Source organism: Nansenia antarctica (assembly GCF_963989245.1).
Source record: "Nansenia antarctica genome assembly, chromosome: 9".
Classification (NCBI taxonomy): Eukaryota; Metazoa; Chordata; class Actinopteri; order Argentiniformes; family Microstomatidae; genus Nansenia; species Nansenia antarctica.
The window spans coordinates 24,764,840-24,783,600 of record NC_137679.1 but is presented as its reverse complement, the minus strand read 5'-3'; the positions used below and the strand labels follow the sequence as shown (position 1 = coordinate 24,783,600).

The window sequence follows — 18,761 nt, the reverse complement described above, 5'->3', positions numbered from 1 at the left end:
CACACACACACACACACACACACACACACACACACACACACACACACACACACACACACACACACACACACACACACACACACACACACACACACACACACACTAACTAACTAACACACACACACTAACACACACACACACACACACACATGGCAGGGTGACTCACGGTTTGGAGAAGCCCTTGGCATTGAGCCAGGTGGTGACTTGGTGTGGGTTGGAGTCAAAGGTGAGAGGCACGAGGCTGCCAGAGGGACGCTCCACTCTGAAGTTCCGGCTGGGAGGTTGAGTCTTGTTAGTGGTGATCCTTTTCAACAGCTCGTCATTCACTTCATCCATCCGAGCTGCAATAGGACCAACAACGGTGGAGGGAGAGAGAGAGGTGAAGGGTTTGAAAACTGTGAGCAGACCATGCATCCTTGAACAAACTGATGAGACTGATAAGCAAAACTGATGTACAGTGAGACTTGCATTGATGGAAGAGTGGAAGTGAATAGAAAGAGTCTGCCACTCACAGTCTTTGGACCTTCCCATGTCAAAGCTCTCCCCACGGCCTAGAGAGCTGGAGGGAGAGGTGCTGCCTCTGTAGGGCTGGCCAGCCTGGGGTTCCAGAGACAGAGCAGGAGGAGACATGGGAACATGTTAAACAGAACAGTATTCACTTTGGACTAAATTGTTTTCTTGAAGCATTTTTGCAAATGTGCCAAAACCACAAATGATTCACGGTATGTTGGTTCAGTAGCTTGTGGGTGTTGGTGTACTTGTAGCACGAAGGTATGTGTGTGTGTGTGTGTGTGTCTGCGTGTGTGTGCGTGCATGTGTGTTTGTATGTAGAGTATGTGCCTGCAGTACAAAGGGTGTGGGCATATTTGCACACGGCACACTGTGTACTGGGTGCATTGGTGTAAAATAACAGTTTGTTTGAGTATGTGTACTCTACTGTAGGTGTACAATGTGTGCTGTACATGTACGTGTAAGTGTATGTATACTTGTACAATATGTGTGCTATATGTATGTGTACTGTATGTGTACATGTACTGTATGTGTTTGTGTACTGCATGTGTGTGTGTACTGTATGTATGTGTGTACTGTATGTGTGTGTGTGTGTGTGTGTGTGTGTACTGTATGTGTACATGTACTGTATGTGTGTGTATCTATGGTGTGTACAGTTTAGTACCTGGCTGTAGAGGGCTTCTGGTATACCATGGGGCTCCTCTAGCTTCACTACATCCAGGATGTTGTAGGGTACGTAGCCTGACTGGCCGCTCCGATTCCTCAGCTTCCACCACTGTTTGTCATCCTCGATCACCTGCAAGACCCACATCACGTCATCATCGCAAAGTGAAATCTTAACCATAATGTTTGTAATAGACTTGAAGAGACATATTCCGCGAAGAGCTTTTAATAATAACAATAATAGTGTTTGCATAATACTGTAATGCAATGCATTTTCAGACTTTACACAACAATTCTGTTGGAATAATCAATGTTTTCTCCAAGAACATTAGACAAGATACAATATGTGTCTGGTGACAAATATGGGTCTGGTGAAAAAGTCCCCAAAAGTCCCCAAGAAGGGCATTTTTTCAGTTTTCCAGATTATGAAAGTGCAGATTGTAAGCTCTCAAATGATGTGTCATACATTGACATCTGAATAGTTGAAGAAGATATGCTTATTTGAATGTTGGTACTCCTCAAACCAAATACCAGAGAAAAACGCTCTGAATCGCATTTGTGACACGGTCTGATAAAAAGGGCCGCAATCCGCAAGTCGCGCAAATGACCATTTTAATTCTGTTTTTTTGGCATTATTACGAAAGTTGTTGAAGAGCCCAATAGATATAACAAACAACAGTTTAAGGATCACTAAATACTTATATATATTATATATATATATATGTTACGGTACATGTGGGAATACGGTACATGTGGGAAAACTAGGGTTAGGGTTAGGTGCTACGTCGATTTGGTACATGCTGGCATGTCTAACCCTAATCCTAACCCTAACCCTAAACCCTACCCCTAACCCTAACCCTAACCCTAACCGTAGCACCCTAGCACCTAACTCTAACCCTAGTTTTCCCACATGTACCGTGTTCCCACATGTACCGTAACATACAGTATATATTTATTCATTGGATTCACTGTCTCGTCTGCCATAGGCTACTGGTAAGTGATACATGGTTTGTAAACTTATGTTTTAGGACGCGTTCAAAAGCTGTGTGATCATCTAATTATGTATAGTTATGTGTTTTTAGCATGTTGATGTTCTACCAGCATGTTGTGATGTGCTAAACATGCAGTTAGTTTGTAGTGAAGTTCCTATTTAGCGCTAGCTATTAGCAGCTGTTTTGCTTGTGTTTTGATTCAGAGTGCGTTTCTCTAATCGCTATTTGGTTTGAGGGGGACCAACATTGAAATAAGTATATCTTCTTCAACTGTTTTCAATTGAAAAATGACCATGAGGACTTGAGGACCTTTTAACCAGCCCCTGTCACATTTGCTACCATGGTGTTGATAGCTAGGTAGGAGCTAAGAAATAACATCACTATGAACATCTAAATGGTTAATGGTTAATAAATGGCTTATTCCAAAGCGCTTTACAATGGCCTCTCACTCATGGAGGATCTCGAAGAGTGAAATAACCAGAGCCATCAAAAAGATGAAGGCTGGAAAAGCACCAGGAGTTGATAACATCCCCCCTGATATTCTGAAAGCCGATCCCAAAGCGTCCACAGAGGTTCTATACCCCCTCCTCAACAAGATCTGGGATACAGAGACAACCCCGATAGAATGGAAAACGGGCTTAATGGTCACCATTCCAAAAAGAGGAAACCTTAGCGAATGCAACAACTGGAGAGGCATAATGCTTCTGTCCACCCCTAGCAAGGTTCTCTGTAGGATTATCTTAGATAGGATACAAGCAGCCTTGGATGACCAGTTGAGGAAGGAGCAAGCAGGTTTTAGGAAGGATAAGTCATGCACAGACCACATTGCTACCCTGCGAATCATTATAGAACAGTGTGTTGAGTGGCAAAGCGCACTTTATATAAACTTTGTTGACTTCGAAAAAGCCTTCGATAGCCTGGATAGGGAAGTGTTGTGGAAGCTCCTAGGTCACTACGGCCTACCCTCTAAGATCATCAACGTAATAAAAGACATATACCAGGATTCCAATGGCCGGGTGATCTGCAAGGGTAAACTGTCAAACACCTTTGCCATCACGACAGGGGTGCGGCAGGGCTGTCTCCTTTCCCCTCTGATTTTCCTCATTGCCATAGACTGGATCATGAGAAGAACAACTGAAAACCATAGGACAGGACTCCAGTGGACCCCGTTCACCCAGCTCGAGGACCTAGATTTCGCAGACGACCTCGCACTACTCTCCGAAAACCACACACACTTGCAACAGAAGACAGATAGGCTACAGACTAACAGTGACCAGCTTGGACTCAAGATCAACATCTGGAAAACTAAGACCATGAAGCTAAACCAGAAAACACATGACCCAATCACACTCAGGGGAGAGGCCATAGAGGACGTGGAGCACTTCACATACCTAGGGAGCAACATCAGCAGGGATGGAGGAGCAGACAGGGACATAGTAGCACGCATCAGCAAAGCACAAGTAGCCTTCAATATACTCAGGCCCATCTGGCTGTCCAAGCAACTCTCCAACAACACAAAGCTACGGATCTTCAATACCAATGTGAAGACTGTCCTGCTCTACGGCTCTGAAACATGGAGGACCACCAAGGGCCTCACAAGCAAGATCCAGGTGTTTGTCAACAAATGCCTGCGGTACATCCTCAAGCTGTGGTGGCCCATCAGAATCACAAATGAAGAGCTGTGGAGAATAACAAACCAGGACAGCATAGCTACCACCATCAAAAGGAGAAAGTGGAGCTGGATAGGGCACACCCTTAGGAAGGACTCCAACAACATCACTAGACAGGCCTTGGACTACAACCCGCAGGGGAAGAGGAAAGCTGGAAGGCCGAAAAACACCTGGAGACGTTCCACACTCCAAGACCTGAAGAACATCGGGGTGAGCTGGCAAGAAACAAAGGCCCAGGCCCAAAAGAGAGTGAGATGGAGAGCTCTGGTGGACGCCCTATGCCCCTCAACGGGGTGAAGAGGACTAACTAACTCTCATTCACCCATTCACACACCAATGGCGGCAAGCTACCATGCAAGGCGCCGGCCCGCTCATTGGGAGCAATTTGGGGTTCAGTGTCTTGCCCAAGGACACTTCGACATGTGGCCAGCCGGGGTTCAAACCACCGATCTGCCGACCTTGCGATCATTAGATCCGGCACTACCTCCTGCTCCACAGCCTCCTACTCCTACTCCTATGCCACATCTAACTGCATGTTTAGCACATCACAACATGCTGATAGAACATCAACATGTTCTAAATGCTTTTGAACGCGTCCTAAAACGTAAGTTTGTTTACAAGCCATGTATCACTTACCCAGTAGCCTACGGCAGACTATAGAGTGAATCCAATTCACAAATTCTAGTATTTAGTGATCCTAAAACTGTAGTTTGTTATATCGAGCAACTTGAGAATTGCTGACATCCGGACCCTTTCACCCGACCTTGCCACATATAATCATGCTGAAGATTACTGAGTTGTTACTGGAGGTAATTTTTTGCTCTGGTCAGTACTATTTGCTCAAGCAAGTGGAGCCCTAAAGGTACTGACATCTAGTTGATGTCTACTGTAAGAGACTGTAAAGGTACATAAAGACATAAAGATGTAATAATGTGTGTCCTTCCCCCACCTCTCGATGCCCCACAGCTACCCTACCTCTAGCACCTCGTCCTGCAGCACAGAGAGCTCATTGGCATTGCGGGCCACAAAGTGGTAGCGGATCTTGGCATATTTGCGGGAGGATGGCATCCCATTGTAGGACCTGTGAGGAGACAAAGTCACATGGCCTTGTAGAGTACAGTTCTATATACTGTGGATCAAATGGATATAGAGCGTCTTGGAAACATTATGTTTAGTAATGGTAAGGACATTCAACTCACCCATTGGATGAGCTTGAGGACTGAGTTCCATAAAGCTGGAAGACAGAAGACAGGAGATTTCGTTGTCAGCGGTGGAGTGGAAAGGCATACTGTATATCTAAACCAGGGGAGGCTGTTGGAGGTAGAAATCGGAAGACAGGCTCATTGTAATGTATGGCATGGAATGAGGAATGGTAACATGTGCGTTTGATACCATTCCTCATTTCATTACAATGAGCCCATCCTCCGATTTTGGCTTCCGCCAGCCTCTCGTGGTCGAAGCACATTACTTTTGACATCAATTGCCAAGCATAACATTAACATTTCATTTGAGATGAGAACCAAAATGCCTACATCAGAAAAGATCCTTTCTGAAACCACCTTGAGCTTATGAATAAATGGGCACCGAAGAAATGTCAGTGAGCAGAGGATGAACTACTGTAACACTGGACCCCTGGGAGACAGCGACAGCCTTCTCTCTGATCTCTACACTGTCTCACCTCACTGTCTCACCTCACTGTCTCACCTCATACTGTCTCACCTCACTGTCTCACCTCACTGTCTCACCTCATACTGTCTCACCTCACTGTCTCACCTCACACTGTCTCACCTCATACTGTCTCACCTCACTGTCTCACCTCACTGTCTCACCTCACACTGTCTCACCTCACACTGTCTCACCTCATACTGTCTCACCTCACACTGTCTCACCTCACACTGTCTCACCTCACACTGTCTCACCTCACACTGTCTCACCTCACACTGTCTCACACTGTCTCACCTCATACTGTCTCACCTCACACTGTCTCACCTCACACTGTCTCACACTGTCTCACCTCATACTGTCTCACCTCACACTGTCTCACCTCATACTGTCTCACCTCATACTGTCTCACCTCACACTGTCTCACCTCACACTGTCTCACCTCACACTGTCTCACCTCATACTGTCTCACCTCACACTGTCTCACCTCACACTGTCTCACCTCACACTGTCTCACCTCACACTGTCTCACCTCACACTGTCTCACCTCATACTGTCTCACCTCACACTGTCTCACCTCACACTGTCTCACCTCATACTGTCTCACCTCACACTGTCTCACCTCACACTGTCTCACCTCACACTGTCTCACCTCACACTGTCTCACCTCACACTGTCTCACCTCATACTGTCTCACCTCACACTGTCTCACCTCACACTGTCTCACCTCATACTGTCTCACCTCACACTGTCTCACCTCACACTGTCTCACCTCACTGTCTCACCTCACACTGTCTCACCTCATACTGTCTCACCTCACACTGTCTCACCTCACACTGTCTCACCTCACACTGTCTCACCTCATACTGTCTCACCTCATACTGTCACACTGTCTCACCTCACACTGTCTCACCTCATACTGTCTCACCTCACACTGTCTCACCTCACACTGTCTCACCTCATACTGTCTCACCTCACACTGTCTCACCTCATACTGTCTCACCTCATACTGTCTCACCTCATACTGTCTCACCTCACTGTCTCACCTCATACTGTCTCACCTCACTGTCTCACCTCATACTGTCTCACCTCACTGTCTCACCTCATACTGTCTCACCTCACACTGTCTCACCTCACTGTCTCACCTCACACTGTCTCACCTCACTGTCTCACCTCATACTGTCTCACCTCACTGTCTCACCTCATACTGTCTCACCTCACTGTCTCACCTCATACTGTCTCACCTCATACTGTCTCACCTCACACTGTCTCACCTCACACTGTCTCACCTCACTGTCTCACCTCACTGTCTCACCTCACACTGTCTCACCTCACACTGTCTCACCTCATACTGTCTCACCTCACACTGTCTCACCTCACACTGTCTCACCTCACTGTCTCACCTCACTGTCTCACCTCACTGTCTCACCTCACACTGTCTCACCTCATACTGTCACACTGTCTCACCTCATACTGTCTCACTGTCTCACCTCACACGGTCTCACCTCACACTGTCTCACCTCACACTGTCTCACCTCACACTGTCTCACCTCATACTGTCTCACCTCACACTGTCTCACCTCACTGTCTCACCTCACTGTCTCATACTGTCTCACACTGTCTCACACTGTCTCACCTCATACTGTCTCACCTCACACTGTCTCACCTCACACTGTCTCACCTCACACTGTCTCACCTCATACTGTCTCACCTCACTGTCTCACACTGTCTCACACTGTCTCATACTGTCTCACCTCACACTGTCTCACCTCACTGTCTCACCTCATACTGTCTCACCTCACACTGTCTCACCTCACACTGTCTCACCTCACACTGTCTCACCTCATACTGTCACACTGTCTCACCTCATACTGTCTCACTGTCTCACCTCACACTGTCTCACCTCACACTGTCTCACCTCACACTGTCTCACCTCACACTGTCTCACCTCATACTGTCTCACCTCACACTGTCTCACACTGTCTCACACTGTCTCACCTCATACTGTCTCACCTCACACTGTCTCACCTCACACTGTCTCACCTCACACTGTCTCACACTGTCTCACACTGTCTCACACTGTCTCATACTGTCTCACCTCACACTGTCTCACCTCACTGTCTCACCTCATACTGTCTCACCTCACACTGTCTCACCTCACACTGTCTCACCTCACACTGTCTCACCTCACTGTCTCACCTCACACTGTCTCACCTCATACTGTCTCACCTCATACTGTCTCACCTCACACTGTCTCACCTCATACTGTCTCACCTCACACTGTCTCACCTCACACTGTCTCACACTGTCTCACACTGTCTCACCTCATACTGTCTCACCTCACACTGTCTCACCTCATACTGTCTCACCTCACACTGTCTCACCTCACACTGTCTCACCTCACACTGTCTCACCTCACACTGTCTCACCTCACACTGTCTCACCTCATACTGTCTCACCTCACACTGTCTCACCTCACACTGTCTCACCTCATACTGTCTCACCTCATACTGTCTCACCTTATACTGTCTCACCTCACACTGTCTCACCTCACACTGTCTCACCTCACACTGTCTCACCTCATAATGTCTCACCTCACACTGTCTCACCTCACACTGTCTCACCTCACACTGTCTCACCTCACACTGTCTCACCTCATACTGTCTCACCTCATACTGTCTCACCTCACACTGTCTCACCTCACACTGTCTCACCTCACACTGTCTCACACTGTCTCACCTCACACTGTCTCACCTCATACTGTTTCACCTCATACTGTCTCACCTCACACTGTCTCACCTCACACTGTCTCACCTCATACTGTCTCACCTCACACTGTCTCACCTCACACTGTCTCACCTCACACTGTCTCACCTCATACTGTCTCACCTCACACTGTCTCACCTCATACTGTCTCACCTCACACTGTCTCACCTCACACTGTCTCACCTCACACTGTCTCACCTCACACTGTCTCACCTCACACTGTCACACTGTCTCACCTCACACTGTCACACTGTCTCACCTCACACTGTCACACTGTCTCACCTCACACTGTCTCACCTCACACTGTCTCACCTCATACTGTCTCACACTGTCTCACCTCACACTGTCTCACCTCATACTGTCTCACCTCATACTGTCTCACCTCACACTGTCTCACCTCATACTGTCTCACCTCATCTGAGTGCTTCCTGTAGTCTGGGCTGGCGAGGGACATAGAACCCCCGGGGGACATGGGCGGAGCCCCGGAACCCTCTGTCTCCCATGGCGACGTTCTGAAGAGCTCCACCGGGGGCTCCCAGCCATTTCGGAATTTAGGGACGTAGGGAGGAGCACACTGGTCTCTGGGCCAGTCCGCCCTGCAGAGGAACACACATGTGGACCAATGTAACAACAATTCTCAACTCTGTTATATCTACTGTACACACACACACACACACACACACACACACATACACACACTACACACGCATACACACACACACCACACACACACACACACACACACACCACACACACACCACACACACACACACACACACACACACACACACACACACACACACGCACCTGGGTCTGGTCCAGCCATCTCCCAGCAGCTCAAAGATGGTCATCTCTTTGGGGGAGAGGTGTCCCCTCAGGAAGTCCACAGCGTCTCTGGACAGGTGAGGGGAGATGACGGAGCGAGGAAGCTCCGGACTCCCACAGCTCTGGAGCACCTGCAGGTGGGGTCACCGTGAGGTCACACTCTGGGTTACATTCTGCCCTCTGGACCCAGTCCTACATTGAGACACTGAGAACTCCCACTTTATGACATGTCAATCAGGCTTTGACATCCATGTGAGTCATGCTGATTTGTATGCTGATCAAGTCAGGGTTCGGCTCTCTGCCTCAGTACATCAGTCGTGCGTGGCTGATCTAATGTGTGGCTAGGCAAATAGACTGTATGTTCATCATTATGTAATGGCTGCTGCACCTGGAGTGGAAAACCACATTACTCCGGTCTGGTGAGAGACCTGTAAAGATTGTGACAGAGGGTGTGGTACACTAAACAACTATAATAGAAGGAATGTTTGTGAATACAACAATACCAACCTTGAGCTGTTCTTATTAAGCTCACTTCAATAGATTGTTGAAAGAGGAGTTTCATGCTCTTGTGTATGGTTAAGCCATCATTCCATTAGCAACATACTGTAGAATGGTTGGACGGCTAGACATAGTATGGATATTGTTTGCCTTATTGAGACAATAATTGTTCATCTTATCACAATAGCAAATGGAAGGAGAACTGGAGGGGAAGCTGCATATGTCTGTCTCAATCCAAATACGGTTCAAATGGAATAATTGAGAACAAACGTCTTCTTTGTGCAACATATCTGTGTCTCTCAGTGCCTCACCAGCTCCAGAGGGCCGAAGAGGAAATGAACCAACTCAGATGCACTAGGATTCTGGATGTGCTTCTTCAGTTTGGCCTGCAGGGGGCAGAAAAACAAACACACTGTCAGAGCCAGTTCACCTACTCTCAGCCAGCTGGTGAATCCAACACTGTACAGTATGGACTGGAGAACAGTGGAGGGTCGTGCTACTGTGTAGGAGAACTCACCAACAGGTTGAAGGCCAGCTTCAGTTTCTGTAGGCTATCCACGAACTCTGCCTCAGAGGGGGGCTTGGCCCTCAAGGTCAGCATGCCCTCTGTCAACAAGCAGAGCAGAGCAACAATGAGGGCCACACACAGCCTACAGGGTTACTGCTCCACACGGGTCATCTAGGTCACACGAGGGATGTCTCGTACATGTATGGCCCAGTCAGAACACAGACATCCAGCTGTACTGATGTCTCATTTAGTCAACATCAGTCGTACTGATGTCTCATTTAGTCAACATCAGCCATGGACAGTACACATCCCCACATAAAAGGGTTCGGAGAGCACAGGGTATATATCAGGAGAGGCTGGCGGAGGTAGGCACAGAGGTAGAAACGCTCATGTAATACATGCAATGGAATAAGGAAGGGCATCAAACCACATTCTATGCCATGCATTACAATGAGGCCGTCCTCTGAAGTATACTCCCCCGAAGTATACACCCCCCACCAGCCTCCCCTGAGAGACAGATAAGAGGACATGCAAGAACACAAGAGGGATTTGAAAAAAAACTATAGGAATATTGTCGAGGAGTTTTGTTGTCACCACATGAGAATAAGAGGAGACAGACCTGCTGGTCCTTTCTTCTTATTCTTCTTACTCTTGTTGCGCTGGTTGAGCTGAGAGAACGCCTCAGCCGCCTTCTGCAGCCGGGCCACAAAGAGCTCGATGTCGTCCAAGGCACAGTTGAGGATTTGCTGTGATGTGAAAGAGAGAGAGAAGACAGAAAGAGGCTTGGATAAGGCTTATGAAGGACTGTTGATGTTTGAACCATCATGACAGGGATGAGTGTGAAGAAAGAATATACGACTGGTTACCTGTTCACTACTGTCATTTACAATAGTGAACAGTACTTAGCATGCGAGCTAATGTTTATTGTCAGAACAATATGGATGTAGTATTTAGCCATGTATGATGCTTTGTGGTGTGTAACAGCAGAGCTCACCACGTCCTTCTCAATGCGCTGGGCCAGCTTTTCATGGGACTCTGGGTCGTGCTGTGCAGAGCCTCGTCTCTCCACATCTAACATCCAGACGGCAGACACACACGGCAGGCACACGAGTTATTTCATATGGGGAATCCATTCATAATGACAAAAATGATGATAGAGAGATAGTCTTGGAGTGTGTGTGCTGTGTGCATGTGTGTGTGTGTGTGTTTGTGTGAATGTACACTCACCTTGCACGTTCATGGCAGCGACTCGTCCCTTCACGCCGGGGGCGGGGCCCTGGGGGGCTGAGGGGGGGATGATGGACTCTCGACGGTGTTTCATTTTCTCCTGGTTCACCCTAAGGGATTGAGAGACAGATGAGGGATCAGTTCCCTGTGTGTGTGTGTGTGTGTGTGTGTGTGTGTGTGTGTGTGTGTGTGCGTGTGTGTGTGTGTGTGTGTGTGTGTGTGTGTGTGTGTGTGTGTGTGTGTGTGCAGAAGAGTTTTGTCAGCAAATAAGAGTTTCTCACTTCAAGGTCTGTGGCCGCATTTTTTTGCCATGCTTGTTGTCACCCAGGGCACTGTCTATGTCAGCATGAACCATCTCAGCCTGCCAGGAGAAGGGTCAGTCAAGGAGTATAAGAGAGACAGGGTCAGTCAAGGAGTATAAGAGAGACAGGGTCAGTCAAGGAGTATAAGAGAGACAGGATCAGTCAAAACACAACTGTTTGAAAGACAAAGCAGAGTTTCAAAGTATGATTTTGGCACAGTACTGTTATCATACTAATAAAATAGCACAAATAAAATGTATGATTAACTTATTGTATGAGGATCTTCAATAATAGTTATTTAGGTAGAACACAACTAATTCCACCAGTGTGACACATTGCAGTTTGCGGCATAATTCCCAGAGATAAGCAGAGACCAGTGAAGGTTGCTGGAGGTAGAAATTGCATTGTATTGCATGGAATGGAATGAGGAATGCTATCAAACACATATGTTACTACCTCCACCAGCCTCCCCTGGCAGGGACAAAGACCCACCTCAACCTCGTCACAGTGGAAGAAGTGGATATCAGGCCTGTGCTGTTCGTTGTCCCGACATACCAGCAGCAGGACAGACGGATACCGTGTCTGATTTAATACTGTCTGACTGTGATGAATGGTAGAGAGAGGGAAGTTCTCCAGCTCTTCCTACAATAGACGGGAAGGAGGGAGGGAGAGAGAAAAAGAGAGAGAGGGGGGGGGGGTATTTCATATCAAATGTGTCAGGTCATCAGTAATTGTACCATAAAGGCTAAAGGTCTGACAGCTGACAGTCGATCATTGGCTCAAACATATTATGGCCTGATAGATGATAGATTATGTTATTGCCAAACAGTTACAATTATGTATGAAAGGTCATTTAAACCCAAGTGTGAATGGCCATAATCAAAATTCAACTCATCTATAAAACTAGGCAATAATCCTGTCTCTTGTCTCAGAACTGAGGTTGTATAGTATTACATACAAGTCTTACATGTTCCCCACGCTACTGGGGATGTGTCAAAGACTGAGCTCTTTAGTTTCTGTTTCAGAGGTTTCAACAAATGATACTTAACAATGTGTGTGATTTCTCACTTTCTTTTGGCAGAAAGTTACAGTGGATTATAACTCACTAACAGGTTCAATGTAGAAGGCCTCTGGAACACAATATAAATCTAATATCACCTGATCAATGGCTTGACCATAAATCCTGGACAATTAAAGGAATAGTCAAGGTGTTTTGTTGTTCGACCTAGTGTGTCATGGCTCATCCACATTTTGGGGGGTCATGTTTTTATTCTTGAGCTTTCTTTGGCTGGCTCGGGGCTAGCATTTAGTCATATGAACATGACGGAATCACCGGTACACTATCAAAAGCACAGAAAATGTCTTTCAAAAGTTTTTTGGGCGTTCCGTAGATTATATTGTTTCTGTAGAAAATGATCTGTCACTGTGCATTTGAATAGAATGGACTAGCTACTTCAACCAATTTAAATTGTCTGTGTTGTTCCACTCAAGTGAGCACCAAGTTGCTGCCCAGAGTGTCGATGTAGTAGAAATGAGTTCCAAACCGAGGGCAAAACAGGTAAGTATTCTCAGTTTGAATGATATATGTTTACGCTTATAATCGTGGAAATAACAAATTGTTTCAAATCAACACGCGTGTATAGCCACAAATATATGAGATGGCTATAGAATTTTGTGTGGAAATGTTTTTTAAGTAGTCATGCCTATAGTGTACAGCTGATCCCATTCATGTCCACTGGTAGGGTTAATGCTACCCCTGGAGCCAGACAAAGACAGCTCAAGAATAGAAATGTGTGACACGGTCCAGTGTTTTGGTCCACATGTCGGTAACCAATCAAAACGTTTTTTTATTTAGAAATACGGAAATACAATTCAACGTTGTTGAAAATTACAACACAAACTCGCTAGTCAAGCCAAATTACTGCAATGCAATCGATTCGGTGAGTAATCCCCACTGCTACCTAGTTAACTATAACACTACTTTACATTGTTGGCAGGCTCACAACCAAGCTGTGTTAGTTGACTAGCGAGTGTGTCACTGATTTTCAACAACGCGTAAATGTATTCAAATTTTTCGAAAGAAAAGTACATTAAATTGGATGCCAACATGCGGACCAAAACACTAGACCGTGTCACATTGACTGGGAAAGAAAGTCTGGATGAGGCTACAAAAATGAGGTCTGACATGAGAACTGAACTATCGCTTTAAGGGTTTAGTCAAGAATATACGAAGAGTATATGTAGATATGTCATTCTACTGTGACTATAGGTGACAATAAATCAAATCTGAGACCTTTGCTACGTGTTATGAAATCTCTCCTAATATTGCAGGTGGAGAGGAGGTCTTACCTGTGTGTCACAGTCCAGTAGCCTCACAGCCTTATCGCTAACCTGGAGCAGCATCTCCTGTGTCCAGATCTTGTCTTTAGTGTCCAGCAAGGCCAGCTTCTTGATGGCATCGTCCACTGTGGCGATGGACTCTGTTTTGTCCATCATGAAGGTAGACAGATGCTGACAAAGAGAGAGAGGATCCGGAGGGAGAGCAGACAGAGAGGGGCTTTGATAATGGAGGAATAGGACTGTGGATGTTTGAGTGACCCTGACATAGAGTGTGAAGATAGACAGCAAATATCTGCGTACAGTAGGTAAAGACGTTGCTCATGAGCATGGCAGATTAAGCTTTCCGGTCTACTCTGACTCAAAACAACAGTTGCATTTCTAATACTGTAGACCCCACACTCCTTATTGAGTAAATACAGCTTATGTTGGGTAACACTAATCATCATGAATGCTGCATTATCATTCTGATATCAAACTGGAGAGGTGGCATTCAACCTGGGATCTCTGGCACTCGTGCGTGGGTGTTAGCAGTGTGGGTGTTAGCAGTGATTACCTGCCCCATGTCAGATAATGAGAGAGCATTCAGGGAGCTCCTACCCACAGGTGGACAGTACATAGTTCAGTACATAGTTCAGTATATAGTTCAGTACATAGTTCAACAGGTACCTACAGTTAGGCTGCAGAGCTCTACGCTGCCCACTGACTCACACCTGCCACACATTCAATAATACAGGATGTCAAACAGCTTCTGTCAAGCAATCAGGCTCTTGGGGAAATGCACTGGAAAAAAACTAAAGACTGTCTCCCCCAAACCATCCACACTCTCACTAAGAAAATAATATATATTATATGACTAGATGCACACTACTACTACTTGACTACCTGTACTGTATCATATCTATTATATTGCATATTGTATCATATTGCATTTCATCATATTGTAACCTGTACAGCATTTTGCACTACTGTTTCTACTGCAGTACGACTGGTCCCACTGTAGTTTGACTACCATCACTTTATTCTTCTTTATTCTTACTTACTTTACTTATTTTACTTTATTCTATTATTGTGATTTTGTATCTTGCTGCAATGCCAATGCAGAAGAACCTAAGCCAAATAATTGTACTCTTGTGTACCTGTACATTGGATGTAATAAAAGCAATTCTGATTCTGACCTTTTTACAACAAGGCGCCAGTAAGTGAAAGGCAATTAAATATTAACCCAACCGGTAAAAACCCCATTGCATCTTAAGGAAGAGAGTTATGGAACAGACTTTATAACATTTTAGCTAGCGCTTGGCCTTTTACGTACATTATGTTACACAGACACAGACAAAGTAGTAAAAGACACTGTAAAGTAACTATCATAATCTAGAATCAAGGAGAGATATAGCGTAACAAGTCTCACCTCCACATGATACTGGGACGTCTCATGCATGATAACATTGGAGTTGGAGTACTTCTTCCTCTGCTCTGTAGGATTGGAAAAAAGGAGGGTTAAGTGTTGGAATAAGGACCAAACCCACCCAGAGTCACAGCCATGTCCATATCCAGTGTTAAAAGCCTGCGCCACTGACCTGAAACCCACATGCTGCCTCCAGCACCTGAGGTGAACAGGTAGATGAGGCTAAGATGTGATATGGACGCTGAGGAAATCGGCCAGGGCACAGAGCAATAAGGAAGTGAATGGAACTACTAATGTGTGTGTGTACGCATGGCCACACACAGGGAGGAACACACCGCTAAACACTCCACTAATGGACACACACCTTCCTCAACTACAACTACACACCGCTAAACACTCCACTAATGGACACACACCTTCCTCAACTACTACTACTGGAGCTACCTAGCTTGTTGCATGTACTCAAAGTATGTATGGAGGTTTATTTGTTTGTCTGTTTTTTTGTATGTTTGTATGTAGGTTTGTATGTATGTATATGTATGTATGTATGTACAGTATGTATGTATGTATGTATGTACAGTATGTATGTATGTATGTACAGTGTATGTATGTATGTATGTATGTATGTATGTATGCATGTACAGTATGTATGTACAGTATGTATGTATGTATGTAGGTATGTATATGTATGTACAGTATGTATGTATGTATGTATATATGTATGTATGTACAGTATGTATGTATGTAGGTATGTATGTATGTACAGTATGTATGTATGTATGTACAGTATGTATGTATGTACAGTATGTATGTATGTATGTATGTACAGTAGGTATGTATGTATGTACAATATGTATGTATGTATGTACAGTATGTATGTATGCATGTATGTATGTATATACTGTATGTACAGTATGGGTGTATGTATGTATGTATGTACAGTATGTATGTATGTATATATGTATGTATGTACAGTATGTATGTACAGTATGTATGTATGCATGTATGTATGTATATATGTATGTACAGTATGTATGTATGTATGTACAGTATGGATGTATGTATGTACAGTATGTATGTATGTATATACAGTATGTATGTATTAGGGCTGGGCAAACTATCAACATTTCTTTTTCGATAATCGCAAGAATTAACGATCAATTATCGATTAATCGATAAGCTTTTTTTCATAAAAAAAATAAAAACTAGGGCAGAAATAACAAGCATGTTTTCCTTGGGGAAAAAACGTTATTTGTGTTGCTATTGCACACATTCAAACTAGACACTACAGTCAGATAACAATCCTCTTAAACAAGGCAGTGACCCAGCTAGCAGGGAATGTTCCCACAACATTGGCTAACATTCCCTACAAGTTCTGCTAATGTTTTAAAGAAAACGTTTTCATCTAATGTTCAAAGAGCATTTTAAGGATGTTTACCATTTCAAATAATGTTCCTATAACGTTAAATGTTGACAAAGTAAGAACGTTTTAGGTGCAACATTCTGAGGATGTTTTGGGGACATTGTTTAGGTAAGAGATTATAGAATGTTCTTTTATAAAATGTTCCCACAATGTTACATGATAACAAAGAATGGACATTTTCAAAGCAACATTCGGATAATGTTTTCAGGATGTTATTGATGCCTCAGATCACAAAACGTTTTTTCTAGAATGTTCCTGTAATGTGATATGTAAACAAAGGAAGAACGTTTTACCTGCAACATTCCAAGGATGTTTTGGGGACATTGTTTAGGTAACAGATTATAGAATGTTCTTTTATAAAATGTTCCCACAATGTTACATGATAACAAAGGAAGGACATTTTCGAAGCAACATTCGATAATGTTTTCAGGATGTTATTGATGCCTCAGATCACAAAACGTTTTTTCTAGAATGTTCCTGTAATGTGATATGTAAACAAAGGAAGAACGTTTTACCTGCAACATTCCAAGGATGTTTTGGGGACATTGTTTAGGTAACAGATTATAGAATGTTCTTTTATAAAATGTTCCCACAATGTTACACGATAACAAAGGAAGAACATTCCCAGCTAGCAAATGTTGGTTCTAAAAATGTTCAAAGAATGTTACCTAGAATGTTCTCGTAATGTTTTCAGCGGGAAGTTTTCTTTAAGTTCCCAGAATGTTCTAGGATAATGTTCTCTAAAAACATTTTTAAAATGTTGTGTGATAACCTTCTTAAAATGTTAAGTGACAACATTGCTAGAACATTATGCTCTAATGTTCTTGAAAATGCTTTCAGCGGGAAGTTTTCTTTAAGTTCCCAGAATGTTCTAGGATAATGTTCTCTAAAAACATTTTTTAAATGTTGTGTGATAACCTTCTTAAAATGTTAAGTGACAACATTGCTACAACATTATGCCCTAATGTTCTTGAAAATGTTTTCAGCGGGAAGTTTTCTTTAAGTTCCCAGAATGTTCTAGGATAATGTTCTCTAAAAACATTTTTTAAATGTTGTGTGATAACCTTCTTAAAATGTTAAGTGACAACATTGCTAGAACATTATGCCCTAATGTTCTTGAAAATGTTTTCAGCGGGAAGTTTTCTTTAAGTTCCCAGAATGTTCTAGGATAATGTTCTCTAAAAACATTTTTAAAATGTTGTGTGATAACCTTCTTAAAATGTTAAGTGACAACATTGCTAGAACATTATGCCCTAATGTTCTTGAAAATGTTTTCAGCGGGAAGTTTTCCCAGAATGTTTTAGGATAATGTTCTCAAAAAACATTCTACAAAAGTTTGGTAATAACCTTCTTAAAATGTGAGTTGACAATATTGCTAGAACATTACACCTTATGTTCTCAAAACATTTTCAGCTTAAGTTTTTTTTCTTTTTTCTAAAAACGTTTGCTTATAACCTTCTTAAAATGTTTACTGAAAACCCTGTTAAAACATTATGCCCAAACATTCTTAAAATGTTTTGGGGATGTTATTAAAAATTCAAGTTTCAGACTTGCACCAATAACCGAGGAGGCTGAGGACGTGGCAGACCAATCAAACGACTCTGATTAGATTTCACTAAGCCTGACTGAGATGGCGCTAGGGGGTGGCTACTGGGGCTCAAGCCCCGGATGTTTTCTGAAAAGCCCCGAATGTTTTACTTAAAAAAAAAAAAAAAAAAAAAAAAAAAAAAAACTCTCGTGAGTAACGTGCAGTACCGGAGTCCAACAGAGAGGCAGCAGCTGCGCGACATTAGCCTGCATACTGCGTAGCCTACCCTGCCCTGAAGAAGAAGTGATCTCAATCAGTGCCTGACTTGCAAAATTGTAAGGATGGATATATCCGAAAGTTGTTTTCAACAAAACAAGTGCCAAGAACTGTTGCAGCAGCCATATCAGCAGCTGACAACAATGACATCACCAGCAGTGATGAC

The 18,761-nt window shown here is 44.1% G+C and overlaps 1 protein-coding gene across 3 annotated transcripts in view; it reads right to left on the bottom strand.

Moving 5' to 3' along the window:
- eps8l2 (EPS8 signaling adaptor L2) overlaps positions 1-18,761 on the bottom strand; it is a gene marked incomplete at its 5' end in the record, with an annotated part of 36,121 nt that overhangs the window by 2,624 nt on the left and 14,736 nt on the right. For 2 of the 3 annotated variants that reach the window (XM_080539950.1, XM_080539948.1), the window contains 16 exons: positions 167-341; positions 513-597; positions 1,175-1,306; positions 4,811-4,916; positions 5,035-5,069; positions 8,661-8,859; positions 9,071-9,219; positions 9,898-9,972; positions 10,104-10,192; positions 10,714-10,840; positions 11,089-11,165; positions 11,322-11,431; positions 11,603-11,682; positions 12,116-12,265; positions 13,973-14,134; positions 15,372-15,436. In XM_080539950.1, coding sequence (XP_080396076.1) covers positions 167-341; positions 513-597; positions 1,175-1,306; positions 4,811-4,916; positions 5,035-5,069; positions 8,661-8,859; positions 9,071-9,219; positions 9,898-9,972; positions 10,104-10,192; positions 10,714-10,840; positions 11,089-11,165; positions 11,322-11,431; positions 11,603-11,682; positions 12,116-12,265; positions 13,973-14,134; positions 15,372-15,436 — 1,816 coding nt within the window. The remainder of the gene's footprint in view (positions 1-166; positions 342-512; positions 598-1,174; positions 1,307-4,810; positions 4,917-5,034; positions 5,070-8,660; positions 8,860-9,070; positions 9,220-9,897; positions 9,973-10,103; positions 10,193-10,713; positions 10,841-11,088; positions 11,166-11,321; positions 11,432-11,602; positions 11,683-12,115; positions 12,266-13,972; positions 14,135-15,371; positions 15,437-18,761) is intronic. The other variant, XM_080539949.1, reaches the window with a different exon arrangement.